The sequence below is a fragment of the Populus euphratica genome, unplaced genomic scaffold (genome assembly GCF_000495115.2).
Source record: "Populus euphratica unplaced genomic scaffold, PopEup_1.0 scaffold2322.1, whole genome shotgun sequence".
NCBI lineage: Eukaryota > Viridiplantae > Streptophyta > Magnoliopsida > Malpighiales > Salicaceae > Populus > Populus euphratica.
Window position 1 is genome coordinate 9,798 of NW_011502160.1, and position 15,256 is coordinate 25,053.

The following is a 15,256-nucleotide window of genomic DNA, read 5'->3' on the forward strand; positions in this document are numbered from 1 at the left end:
TCAACTTTAATTCACAATACTTACCTTTAAAAGAATTTCTCATAAAAAAAAATATAAACTACAATAATAGCAAGATCAACTCAAATAATCTATGATCATCATTCTTTGCATAAAAAGAAAACTCCAAATTTAGATTTGTATGAAGAAAACAGTAGTAGTAGTATGAGATTCTTAATTTGATATGTCACAAGGTTTGGAAACATAATTTTGATATCTTACAACAATTAAGGAAACATGAACTTATATCTTACATAAATTGTTTTTTATTCAAGCACATTAGTTAAAAAAAAATATCAATATTCATATCATGATATGCAGATTTAAACTTAAGATCGAGGCTCTGTTTGTTTGCTAGAAAGTAATTTCTTTTTGAAAAGTGGTTTTATTGGAAAGTGAATTCTTATAAAGTGAATTATTTTTCGATATTTGGTAATGTCATGAAAAATAAGTTGGAAAATATTTTTCAATATATGATTATGTCATAGAAAATAACATGAAAAATAACTTATTAATATTTTATTTTTTGCAAGTTTATTAAAATAATGAGGAATAAATCTTGCAAATTAAAAGGTTGAATGAAAATGGAATTGGAGAAGAATCTAATTTCATAAATTATCTCAAATAAAATAAATAACAATCAAAATAATGGAGATCAAATATAATAGATAAAAAAAATTAATAGATGATGAAATTAAAATAATAATAATTAGAATGTCATAAATTATTTTAAATAAATAAGTAACAATCAAAAGAAGAAGGACTAAAGTTAATAAATAAAAAATTTCAATTAAAAAAGTGATAAAAGAAAATCAAATAACAATCATAAAAATAAAGACCAAAGTGAATATAAAAATCAAATCAAATTAAATTCTAAGGGATAAATTTTTTTTGACAAAATATATAGCAATCGAAAGTCTGAAAATCAAATTTGATATGATCAACAAATAATATAACATTTCTAAATTTTTTACAATTTTTAAAATGTATTTTCCATTCAAAATAAAAAGAAAAACACTTTTCTAGAAATCAAGTTAAATTTCTCTTTGATTAGAAAGTGTTTTATATCAACTATTTTTTGTAATGGCAAACAAACACAGAAAAATTTGAAAAGTGATTTCTAAAAAACTACTTTCCATTAAATAAACAGGGCCTCAAAAACAAATATGCAATAAAAAATATAAATTAAAGATGGATAATAAAAATATACCTATAATATTAACTGTAACTTGTTATGTCTCCTCCTCTAATAGCCAAATCCTCAGTCTTTAAAAGTAATTTTTTTGGATGATTTGGAACTTAAAAATTTTGATTGTCTTGAGTTTAAAATATGATGAAGATGATTTTTTGATGTTTGTATAATGGGGGTTTTCAGTGTTAATGTTTAACATGCATGAGAGATATAAAGAGATGAATTTTTCAAGGCTAAGAAATAATGTATGAATAATGGAGGGATGACTTCTAGGGTTTGAAGAAATGATAGTGTAATTTTTAGATTAAGTGTTGATGTTTATGGTAGTGTATTTTTTTTGTTCACCCCCTCTCTGAATTGTTTGGGTTGGGGTTTTGTAGGATTTTTATAGGAAAAATAAGAAGGTTTAAGGATTTGTGAGGTGGTAAAATCACAGTTTTTTATATTAAAGAAGAAATTAAAAAATTTATTACATTTAAGGAAGAAAGCTTGTCATGTTATATAATTATTAAGATAATGATTCATACCATCTAGGAATTTCAGTTAGGGTGTGAGTTTGTTATGATTTTTTTATGAATTGGATAGGAACATTATAGCTATTATTCTAGGGATCTATGATCTTAATTGATGCAAAGATGAAGGTGTAAAAAAGTCTAGAAATAATTTTTAGATTTTAGAATACTTTAGAAAAATATTTTTTACATAAAATAATTTTAGGTTGGGTTATGATAGATATTTTTTTTTTTTACAATATTTATAATATAAAGTCTGGTAAGGAACTTTAAAAATTAAATTTATAAAGAAAAAAAATATGAAAACGTTACATGGTTGGAAGAAAAATCCATTGGGAAGTTGTGATATTAACAAACCAAGAGATGTTATTCTTGTAGATATTTTAAAACTTAATTATTTTAAAAATCAAGGGTTTTCTCTTTAAATAATGTTATTATTTAAGTGATCTACTTGTTATGTGAAAAATATTTAAATTTTTTTAATGTATAGTTAGTAATTGAATAACCTGTATGTGATTTATGATCAAGTGACTTGTTTATTATCTACTCCTAATCCGTGATTAAGTGACTTGTCTGTAATTCATGATGGGTAACCTACCCATAATCTAATTTATGATGGAGTGATTTGTTCATAGTTTGCAATTGAGTAACCTGAGTGCTGACACTTTGCTATTAAAATTGGTACATGAAAGCAAAGCCATCTCAAGCCAGAAATGAAATCTCAGCAAAGAATCTCACGTGATATAAAGTCATTTTCAAGATGATGATCTTTGCATTCAAGGCAGCAAGGAAAGCCCAACCACTGCTGAAGTAATGCTTCTCTTTAGAAAGTTAACCTTCTTATATCTGGAGCATCAGATATTTTCTGGGTTTTGAACTAAGAAAAAAAGACAACAAGAATATTAAGTATTGCAGTAGTGAGAAGTTGGAATAAATAAACTCAAATTATAAAGATATTAGGAGCAAAGCTACTTGTTCGAGAGAGCCTTTGAACTTTTGACCCAATCCAACTACATCCATAACCTCCCCTCGAACTATCATGTCAAAGTAAAACACCATCTCGGGTCGGGTCCTCCGTCCTCAGGCTTCCGTCAATGAAAATTGGGAGGGGGTGGGCGGTCACACACGTACACATGACGTGCTACTTGACGAGGATTAATTGACAGAAGCCTCAGAGAAATCTACCGAGGGCGATGCATTGTCTTGACCTTATAATTCGACGGCCAAAGTAAATAAATAAAAAATTGAAAAGTCAGGAGTCTGGTTGGATTTGTTAAGAAAATCATAGATACTTTTCAACCAATAATACATTTAAACAACACAAAAATAATTAATATATATATTCTTTTGAACAACAGCCAAGAGAAAAATTAAATAAAAATGAATCGGAATGCTCGAAATCAGTCGAAACCTATTCGTTGATTTAAGTGCTTCAATCTCTCCGTTGATTGGGGCAGTATTGAGGATTTGAGCATATAAATATTTCCACGACAACTCCTGTCATTGACATTTGTGAAGAACAAGGGGCATCTTTGGCCAACAAAAGTGATGACCACATCATAACGCTAGCTCATCAAAAGTCTTCCCAATCATGTCATTGTCTTCTTCCTTTTCGGTAGAGCAAAGATGCTAGAGTATTTCCAGTTTCTCAGCGTTAATTATACAATAAAATCTTTCCCAGCATTGAAAATTGTTTGTAGAGTGTAACCACCAAAAAATTGTGACCAGGTAGGTACCTTCATGTTCTAGTACAACCCCTCATTATATTACAATTACATGTAACGTTTTGTGTTCTTATTGGGCTTCAGCGAAGCTGGATATGTTTAATTAAGACCCTAGAATATGACAGCTCTCACTTGAACAAGTCTGTCTTATAATCTGTACATTAGATAAAATCCGGAGTATATACTTGTTTATTTAGCTGGATTAGCTGCATTTGATAACGAATATTATACCTTTTCTATTTATATAATATAAAAATAAAAAAAATAAAAAATATGTTTGCCAGAAAGATTAGTTAAATAATATATTTATTTGATATTGTTGTATTTCTAAAGCATAATTAGTTACAATCTAAGATAAATGATTAATACTTAATTTTTGTTTTTTTAGATTAATATGGGTGTTCGAGCCAGCTTGCGCGTACCACGACTAATCTCACGGGCCCTGAAGTTAAAGACCATGCAAGCCTCCAGTGGCCATCATATGAGCAACCAAGGACTCGAACCTGAGACCACATAAGGAGCAAACTCCTTAGTCCCAAGTCTTTACCACTTGACCACCACCTAGATGGTTATACTTAATTTTTTTGACAATACCGAATCGAGCCCATAGATATATTGTCTTCAACGATAAGATTTCAATTTACAGATACGCAAATTTAATATCCAGAATTGTTTGGTAATATAGGGCGGTGTTTTTTAATTGAAAATATATTAAAATAATATTGTATATTTTTAATGTATTAAAATCATTAAAAAAACATTTTAAAAAACATGAATTTAATGTTTTTTTCAGTTTATAAAATTGAAAAACACTTTAGAAAATAAAATTTAAATAGAAACTCCTCTTTCTTTTCTTTTTTGATCTCTTTCCTTCCACCCTAAACTAGTGTTTCTCTGTGTCGTTTCTTGTCAAAATAAGGGGTGTGGAGGTGCACTTGAAAGAGAAACAGGGGGGCTCCCCCGAAATTATGAAATTGTAGAATGAAAACTTATGTCCTCCACAAAAACAAATGTGGCAATCATGATCGAACATGGGTGCCACCCTTAGTTGACTTAAATACCCCTTCTAATGTAACTACTACCAAATCCTCATAAATATTTAAGAATACAATGACCCTCCTAAAATTCCCGAATGAAAGGTTAAATTATTTTTTCTGCAAATGCATTCTTGGCATGCTTCCATCGCCATTTTTATCCTTCTCGTTTCAAGCTCCCATGCTGTCGTCGCAAAAAAACGACCAAATCCCTACCTTAGAACGGCAAACCAGTTCTTGGCTCCTCAGAATGCAGTCCGAGCCTCATTGAGGATCCGACCATTGGTGTGGGATGCAAAATTGGAACGTTACGCTCGGAGGTATGCCAACCAGAGGCGCTCTGACTGTGCGTTAAAGCATTCTAACGGACCTTATGGTGAGAACATCTTTTGGGGTAGTGGCAGTGACTGGACTCCAGCTCAGGCGTCCGTGGCGTGGGTCTCAGAGCGTAAAAGTTATGATTATAGGTCTAATTCTTGTGCCCAGGGCGAAGAATGTGGACATTATACTCAAGTTGTGTGGAGGAATACAAGAAGAATTGGGTGTGCTAGAGTGAAATGTTTTGGTGGACGAGGTGTTTTCATGACCTGCAACTATGATCCTCCTGGGAATTACATAGGAGAGAAGCCTTATTGAATGTTTCTTGAAGTTTTTGCGTATTTGTTTTTCCTTTTGTTTTCTTTTTTTCTTTCTTTTGTGTGGAAATCCAATCTCATGTGATAACTAAATTATATATCTTATGTATTAATTATAAAATAAATTTCAATATAACATTAAAAATAATTAGTAGGAAAAAAAAAAAACGGGGGTTGATTAAAGCAGTACTACTGCTTTTGCTAGTGGCAATTATATCTTTTTCAATATTAACGTGCGGCTTCTTGCCTTTCGGCCTTTCGTTGTTCTTCATCATGTCCTTTGAGTCCCAGCTGCTCTTCCCTTCACTATAATCTTAATCTTCAATATTTTGGATCCCACGCCTTCATCATTTGTACCTTTAATTTGTGTTGAATATATGTGTGAGTGGTAATTATTTTATAAATTAGAAGTGGAAAATGTGAGATGATTATATATAAGATAAATCCATAATCTTTTTAATTTAGACCTTTAAATTATAATTAGAGTTCTCATTGTGTGTAAATTCTATTTAACAATTATAAATAATGCAGCTTTAGATGAAAGAGGTGCTAGCCTGTAGGTACTATCATGTAAAGGAATTTAACAGAGTAATTAACATCAACCCACCTATTAAATAAGATCACCAACCACCGTACTATTAAAACATCAACTCGCCCATTAAGTAAGAGAACCAACCACCAGACTTCCATGCACCCGCTTTAAGTTATTCTACTTTTCAAATTGTCTTTTTTTTTTAAGATTAATATTTTTAAGATATTTTTTTAATAATTTTGATATATTAATGTAAAAAATAAAAAATCTAGAAAAAATTTTATTATAATGTAATTTTAATTGAAAATTATTTTTGAAAAGTATGATACATTATATTATTGTATTATCAGACAGATATAAAAAGTACTTGGTAAAATATGTGATTTAATACAATTTATGTCATATTATGACTTTTAACTTATGGTATCAACATAATTCTCATTCACAACTGAGTTTTGATTTGGTGAAAGTTTTGATTTGGTGAATGATACGAGTAATCCAATCATTGGGTTGGATTACTTTTTAATTTTATAAAATATTAAAATGAAAACATTTTATTTTTTTTAATATCTCATAGTTAATTAAACCAAGTTAAACTAGCTTAATCAAGTCTATTGGGTTTTGATTAAGTTAACTAGATCTAAATAAATCAAACTTTTAACTGATTTAATTTAAATCTGATCATGATTAGGTGCTTGATCATGAGTTTTCTACATAAGCCTATTGGTCGAGTTATGTTTAACAACTATAGATACTAATAAAGTGATCTCTATTATAGATGAAAGGGATATTAAGTAAACAAATTATAGTTATTAGATTCGATCAAATCTCTTGATCACGTGATTATGAGTTAGCCCTTTTTATTAGTAGGTTGATCTAGTAGATATAATGATAAATTTTATATATATATATATATAATAAATATTAAACTTAAATATTTTTATATATATTGTTCTTAGTGGGTTGATTTTCAAATCTTATTATAGACAATTTAGTTTTTTATCAATTTTTTTCCTAAAAAATTATTAACCTATGACTCAACTGATTTTAAATCTATAAATGCGATGTAGTATTGATAATTATTAGTAAGATTTCTAAATACATTTTTCTTTTTTAGGTTTAAAGAAAAAGCAACATTATATGTGACAAACACTTTCCAAAATGAAGAACATCCCTATATATTTTTATTAGAGGATGTAGAACCATTATAACATATTATAAACTAATTACTTCTCTAATTCTTTATTGATAGTGATTTATCTTAAAAAATATATTTCAAAGCATTTTATATTTTCTCTTAGAAAAAGTATAAAACCATGTTATATCTTTTTTAGCCTTAAAAGAACTAGACAAGCTATAGTAAAATTTAAACAAGTCAACAGAAGGAATTTAACCTTTAAATCTCAAATACTTGTCAAAAATTACTGCAATCAAAAACTCATTTGGGTACAACTAACTCACAAACAAGTTATAGAAAAATATATCTCTAATAAAACCAAACAACAAAAAGATATATTCAAACTTAAACATGCATATAGGGATTATAATCTCAAAGTTCTTAGTTGTTGCCTCTAATGTTTTACATATTTTTTCATAGAAAAGTCAAGTCCTAGCATCATATACTACCTTCATATTTAAGGTGTAATACCTTTATATTTAAGGTTAATTAAGTAGTAGCACCAGTAATTATAGTGTTTTTATGTGGATTATAAGGTTAAGATGAACTAGGTATGGGTATGGAGGGCATATATCCCCCATGAAAAGATCTGGTGCCTCTACTCCTACCAACGTGGTGAGAATGATTAGTTCTCTCACTTCTATTGACATAAGTACTAATTTTAGAGTTCTTTCTATAAAAAGTTCTTGTTATCTAGTCATATATATTTAAAAGCAAGCTCGAAATCAAGAAAAAGGAAGAGTAAGGTTTCTTGTCTCTTTCTCTACACATTAAAGGTTCACCAACAAATAATTTAAATAGAAGATAAATGTGATGTTGAAGAAGAGAAAATAAATCAGTTATTTAAAATAGCAATTTTACCAACAACCATGATAATGGTGGAATGGTTCTAATACAACCATGTAAAAAATGAACTAAGATTCCTATTTTTATAATGGATTAAGATTCTTCAACGTAGTCTTATGCACAACCATGTGAACAGTGTTAAAAGATTTTTAATATAGCTACAGGTTTTTACACTCAAAATTGTTGAGTCTGAATGTCACAATATAAATCAACCCAGTATCACATATCAATAGTATTCATATGCTTACATTAAGTCATACCTTTCATGTATGTTTTTAAAATATATTATCTATTATTTGTTTCTTCCCATTGCATTTGTTTTTCTAGTAAACTAATTTTTAAACAACGTAATTAAAAAAAAAATTAAAGGGCAAATGATAATAATAATATAAAACAAAGTGTTCTTAGTCTAACCAAGTAACATCCTCAATTGAGCCTAACCAATCAAGTCTTACATCAAATTTGATAGAGTTGAGATCTATCAAGTTTTTTTTATCTCTCTTCTCTCTTGTTATTTATTACAAGTTATAACTCTATATGAAAAAATAAAATTACTACCTTGAGCAGCTAGAATATTTTTCCAGCAATATATTATATGTTTAAGCAAAAGAAAATAAAGGATTTTCTGATCCCAAGAAAGAGAAAAATATCCATCTCTTTCTCTACTCATTATTTTTACATGACATCTCTCTAAATCCTAATTTGACTTCAACATCTGAAGGTTTTCGTAGGTAATGCCCTCATTTGTCTTGTTGTTCCCCGTTAGAAAAGCCTAGATACAATGAAGTTCCCTCGAGCATCATCATGTTGCAACAAGAATGCTTTCATTGATTGCCCAAAATTAGATGAACCTTCTGGGCATAAGCCCAAATTTTACCTTGTTACTGAATATAACGACGTGCGACCAATGCACTTTTTTTCTCTCGAGAAAAGTGTTTGGTGGAACTTCATGACTAATCTCTAGGACTGGTTATGATTATGTATGCTTTATTATTATTATTATTATTAATATGTATTTATTTATATATTTCTTATACCCCTGATTGAGATTGCCTCCTAAAAGCCAAGAAGGCAGTAATTGCAGAGGCTTAACAAGCCTCATGTTGAAAAACTCAAATATTAATTTATGCATTTATCCTCGTCAAATAAGTTCATCAACATTGGACCAGACTTTCTGCATAGACGCTTCTCATATTCTCCAATAATTAGAGCATGATGGGAACTCGCAGACATCTCTCCTTCAAAAGTAAAAGAGCACCAGTGAGCTAAATACCAAGTTGTGCAAGAGGAACTGTAATTTAGGAATAGTATTTAAATTGATCCTATATTACTACACATGATATTTTATTTTAAATTCACGTGAATACTACAATAATTCACCCGTACATATATACAAGTATGGTAAACATATTGAGCACGAAAATATTTAGGAAGCAATCTAGTACTGATCATGTATCATCCAATCCTAATAATTTCAGGCTCAGAGCACCCTGCTAGATTTATTATGGTATGCGTTAATATGGCCTTTCACCAACATAATTACCAGGAGGATCATAGTTACAAGTCATAAACACGTCCCCATCATCACAGACAACACGAGCACACCCAATTCTCCTCGTAGTCTTCCACACAATCTGTGTATAGTGTCCACACATTTGACCCTCCTGACATGTGTTTTGTGCATAATTATAGTACTTCTCTTCACCAGCCCAGGCACTCACTGCATCGGTTGGTGTCCATGTGGAGCCACTCCCCCAATAAATATTTTCTCCTAGCTTGAAATCATATTCTGGAAACGAATGTTGCAGTTTGCAGTCTGCTTTTCTTAGGCCAGCCCACCATCCTGCATATTTTTCAAGCTGAAAGTCCCACATCAAGGGTAGCTCCCATTTGGCTGCCCTTACTAAATTATGTGCAAACAAGAATTGTAGTGACTCTCCTAAGCAACCCCAGCAGAGTTGCTTAGAGACCTTGTAAATGGTCTCATTATCAACCTTTTTTAGCGGTGTTTCTGCTAATGAAGATGACTGGGAAGTGACTAAAATGCTGTTGGTAGCGAGGATGGTTAAGTGAATAAAGACGAAGAACAATTGTGCTCTCATTTTTTTTAGAGCAGGGGTGATGGTAAGGCTATCAAGCGGTTGGTGGCGCTCACTTTGGTGTTTCGTCTTTATTTTATATCGATTTCAAGAAGACATGGGAGTTAGTGTATGGTGTAATGGAACCAAACGCAGTAACGGAGTGTGGATCGCAATGTCCAATCATTGCTTAATAGGAACTTGCTTTTGTGGTGTAAATTGGATGGTGGTGGACAAGCATTATAAATGTTCGTGCACGGGTATGGAAGTTGTTGAAAGGGAAGATCCATGATTGAAGGGGGCTCGTGAACTGCTTATGTTATGCCCGTGAGCTCTCTTGTCTGTATTATGCAATGAAAATTCTAGAACACAAAAGGTGGCAGCATAAATTGTTTGTTTGTAAGAATATATATATATATGTTTTCATGAGTATTTATCTTCGTTGAAGCTTTTGGGATTTTTTTTAATACGGCCACATCACATGACATGCCATTGTCCTCTATTCTATTTTTTTAATATAATAATATTTATTACAACCAAAGTTTTTTTTAAAAAATATTTTTTATGTAAAAGATTTTTTTTTCAAAAATATATTAAGAAAAATTCAAAAAAAAATTAAATAATATTTTTTAAAAAAAAATCAAATCACAATCAGGCAAACATTTAATTCACAGGATAAAAATTAGATGGATAAATAATTTAAGATCTTGTTAAGATAAATTAAAATTGATTAAGACTACACAAATTAAATATTTGAGGACCAATATGAACAAGGTTGCAAAGTTTGATAGTTAGAGTATGATTATGAAGAAATTTGAAGATGGGGGCAAAAATTTTAAAAAAGGAAAAGTCAAGGACCTAATTGAACTTTGAAATGATTTAATTTGATTAATCAAGGGCTAAAATGAAACAAAAATAAAGTTTAAAAGTCAGTTTGCCCAAAAATAAAAGAATCATTAAGTACATGGACTTGATTGAACTTTAGATTGGTTTAATTAATGCAACTGATGATTTAATTAGACAAAACTCAAAGTTTAGGGGTCAATTCAGGTTAAGATTGCAGAATTAAAGCTTCATGGACTAAAATAAATGAGTGTTAAAGTTTTAAAGGGCTAATTGATTTAATCAAAGGTGAAATATAAATAATTAAAAGTTTGAAATGTCAATTAAGAATAAAATTGAAGAATATCAAGACCAATAATCATATTATAAATAGCACCAAAGTTTATGGGCTCAATCAAAGAAGCCTAGGGGCACAATTAAAAGGATTTTTAAAGATTGAGACCAATCAAAGGTTTGATTATGAAATTACAAAAAATAAAAATAAAAAAAACAAACAAGGATTAAAATTGACTTTGAAAAGGTAAAATCTCTAATTAGCATAGGTTATAGAAACGATAATATTTTATCATTAATGAAATGGTATGTTTTGGGGCAAAGTTGTATATAATGGCGAAAAACAATGTTATTTTAATATGTTCAAATTGTCTAGTATTGTTAACTTTCTTTTTTATTGTTTCCTCCTATCTTAAACCAAAAACAGTCACCTAAATACAGCCTTGATTTAACTCAATTTTCTCATCAAAACACACCAAATCTTTCCCCATCCACAATGTAAATTACCTTCTTTGAATCTAATAGTTGTAATTTGTTTCTTTTACCCCTTAAATTACTCCTAATGACATAAGAGGAACTCATCCTCAAGATTCCAAGATGGCAAGACTATTAGTGTCCTCTTTTTACCAATATAGATTAATCAATTATTATCTATAATCAAGGGTTTTAGTTTCTTTTTTTAAACAAAAAACATCAAAAAATCATATTAAACCAACTTATTTTTTATTTTTTTTTTATTTTGGCCTATAAAATAAATGATAAAACCCTAAAGGGGTAGCTGCAAAGAAAATTGAAAAAAAAAACCATTATCAAAAAATTAACAAGCCATAAACTTTTTTTAAGGTTTCTACCTTTTTATAAACTTTGGCCATCGTTTAAACACCTTCCATCAGACCTCGAAACCATCTTTAAGAACCACCACCACAAATTTTTGCATGATTTTTAAAAGACATCTCATTAACCCAAGCTAGGAACCCTAGTGACCAAAAACCAAATCTTAAAACTTACCTTAACTTTTTTATTCCTTTCTTTTAGTTTTAAGTTTTAAGTTCACGGTCATCTATTACATAAAGAAGAAAGTGAAATTATTTTAAAAAGGATTTAATTTTGAAATAAAAAGGAAAAAAAAAAGATAAATGAATGAAGCTCATACACACCCTAGTGAGTAGAATTTCAAGTTAATTTTTAATGCAAGAAAAAAAGGTGTTGACATTATGAAAATGAAAAAATGATGTCAATGCTTAACAAAATTAATTAAAAAAAAATTGAACTAACAAATTATTAAAAAAAATTATGAAAGCCAATTGCAAAGTAAAGTAGGAAGTTAATCTTCCTAGTAAGAAGTAAAAATATAAATGCTCATATAAATATTTTTATAATATTTTTATTTTGGCTGCCCATTTTATTTTATACATTTTTCTTATTTATTTTAGAAGTTTATTTTAGTTGCTATTCTCATTCTTATAAATGCAAATACAATTGATCTATCTAAAATCCAATAGAAAACAATTAAAGATAAATTATAATAATCTTATTAGATATTATAAAATTATATAAAACATCCAAAAAATTAATTAATATTAAAAAAATAGTTGAACTAAACAATTTAAAACAAATGAGAGAGAGGATAATAACTTAATTTTAAAAAAGAATCAAATTCAAATAAGAAAGGCACAACTAGGATGTATGACTATTAAATCTATGGATTTAATACCAAACTTTCAACTTGTTTTTACCTAAAAAAAACTAGAACTTTAATAAAACCATTTTAACTATAAAACATAATTTAATCATTTTAAAAATAGCAACTCAAATTGAATAAAAAAAATTTAAGCATTGATCTATATTTTTGAAATGCTTAACAAGCATAACTATCTTTATTGAATTCTTATTTTTAAGATGAACCAATTGACATTAAAATTATCCCTTTGTGGCCATCCAAAACCTTTCTCTTTCTTTTTTTTTTAGTGAATTTCTCTTTTATTTCTCAATATTTAGAGACTGAAAATGATAAAAATAAAGTTTAAGACTGAAATACATAAATTTTAAAAAATAAGGATCAAATAATGCAAAAATTAAAAATTTTAAGGACTAAACTAAAGTTTGTTGTTCCTTTTGAACATTGAAAATAAAAAAATAGTCTTGTTGTTTAGTTAATATTCTATTTTTTAATATTAATATGTAATTTAACTTTGAAATATTCACATTGCATACACAAGATCATGCAAAACGAAACAAATCCTAACACATAAAATCATGAAACCTTTACTTGCAAGGATGAAATAACAAAAAAAATAAAATTAAATGAGGGTAGTGTAAAAAAATATTAGGGACTAATAAATTTTGGCTATAAATAGTGATATAAACAGTAAAATAAGTTTGTCAATATGTTTGCTGGAATGTTTGCTACAGTAAAACACCTATGTATTTTAGTTTATTTTATAATTGCAATAGACTTAACTATTCTAGATTCTAATTTCAACACTCTTTTGATTTTATTCTATTCCAATTTAAATACAGTCTTGTCCTATTTTAATTGAAACAAGCAAAAAAAAATGCCATTTTACTAATTTTTCTAATTTATTAAAATTTTTAATGAAAAATAAATTAGTTTTTTTTTATTATTTTATAACTGGAGATATTTTAGGTGATTAAGTGTTTTCTTCTAATGATTTTAGGGATGCATACTTCATATTAGTATGCTAAATTAATGGATTTAAAATTAGAACTTAGGAAATTAAGAAATAAAACATATTTTTTTAAACATGAATCAAATCAACTCTTAGAAAATAAATTATCTTTTGAGAAAATTAAATTATGTTAAGTTACAAAAACCCAACCACACCAATTAATGCAAAATTAGCAATGCATAATTATTTAAAAATTGATTATTCTTCCAACGCCTTTAAACATAAGTTTGATGGAGCACTCTAATGGATTTTTACTGAAAGTGCTTGTGTAGTAAAATTTTCTTCTATCATCCAAAATACAAAATCATAACTATTTCTCTGACAATAAACAAAAACCTATAAGATGTCTATTAAAAGAAAGTCACACGAGACAAAAGTTGTCACATACACATACATGAATTTTTACATGAACAAGGGCATTTTGGACATTATAGATAAACAAATAATCGACTGATTCATTCAAATTAATTAATCCAACCAATCAATTTATTTCTATAAAACTTTTAGATGTTCATCATAGATAAACAAGCAATTGACTAATTTATGTAAAATCTAGATTTATCAATTGTAATATTGGATAAATTCTTAGAAACTTTTTATTAATTCTTTTAAAATATATGCAAAGTGAAGATTGTATATTCATTTTAATTTATACTACCAAGTAAGATATAAAAATTTACCTTTTAAGACTAAAAATGAAAAATTAAACTATACATTCATTTTGCTTTCTTTTTGAACATTTGTCATGTTTATTGATATATTCTTCATATAAAATATATATAAAATATATTTAAAACTTATTCTTAATCACATATATTGTTAGTTCAATTTTTATATTATTGTTATCATTAAAATATATAAAAATATAAATGAATGACCTAAATATTAACAAATGTGTTTGAATTTTAAGTTGTGTGATTGTCTTTGATGTAAGGTCATGCGTGATATCTATATGTGTAATGAACATTAATATATGTATACTGGATGAAAATAATTGAGTGGCCTAAGGTTTTGAGAATGAATTGTTGTGCAACGAAAATTGAAATTCTATAAATTGTTATGAAGGTATTTTAGGTGAAGAAAATAATTGTTCGGTGACTCGAACAAAAAAAATTATCAAAATTATAGTAAAATTGAAACATTGGTGAATAATATATGAAAATGATTATATGATTGATTTGTTAATGTAAAATCAATGAAAAATTACCCTAACTTTTATTAAGTTCAAGACTCAAACCATCATTACGATGTTGAGAAGTACAAGGTGGTACATTGATATAATCTCATTCTTGTTAAAAAAATTCAAAGCCTGGGAGAATTAAATAAAACTTCAGAGAACCATTGAGACGCGTAATTTGAGATATAGCTTGAAAGAGAAGGGTGATTGATTCTAATTTAGTCTTTATATTTAAAAAGATGCGGGAAAAACATTGTAAGGTGGACTATAAGAGTAATTTAAAGTATTTTTTTTTATTTTTTTATTTGGTTATTGTTTTTTTTAATTTAATTATTATATGATGTGTTTATAGGAATTTAAAGTATATAATTTATTTTAATTTGTTTTTTATTTGGTTATTGTTTTTTTTAATTTAATTATTATATGATGTGTTTATAGGAATTTAAAGTATATAATTTATTTTAATTTGTTTTTTATTTGGTTATTGCAGTATAAAAAAAATCTCAACATCGAGTTGATATCAAAAGAATATTTTAGCATCATAAT

General features: G+C 28.0%; 2 protein-coding genes across 2 annotated transcripts; one reads left to right on the forward strand and one right to left on the reverse strand.

The window, feature by feature from the left end:
• Positions 1-4,512: 4,512 nt before the first annotated feature.
• Positions 4,513-5,342, forward strand: LOC105118907 (pathogenesis-related protein PR-1-like). The gene has a single exon (XM_011016966.1). It carries the CDS (start codon positions 4,586-4,588, stop codon positions 5,093-5,095), a length of 510 nt encoding a protein of 169 aa, XP_011015268.1. The 5' UTR covers positions 4,513-4,585; the 3' UTR covers positions 5,096-5,342.
• A 3,584-nt stretch (positions 5,343-8,926) lies between these two features.
• On the reverse strand, positions 8,927-9,874 carry LOC105118908 (pathogenesis-related protein PR-1-like). Its single transcript, XM_011016967.1, has one exon. It carries the CDS (start codon positions 9,749-9,751, stop codon positions 9,164-9,166), a length of 588 nt encoding a protein of 195 aa, XP_011015269.1. The 5' UTR covers positions 9,752-9,874; the 3' UTR covers positions 8,927-9,163.
• Between the last annotated feature and the right edge of the window lie 5,382 nt (positions 9,875-15,256).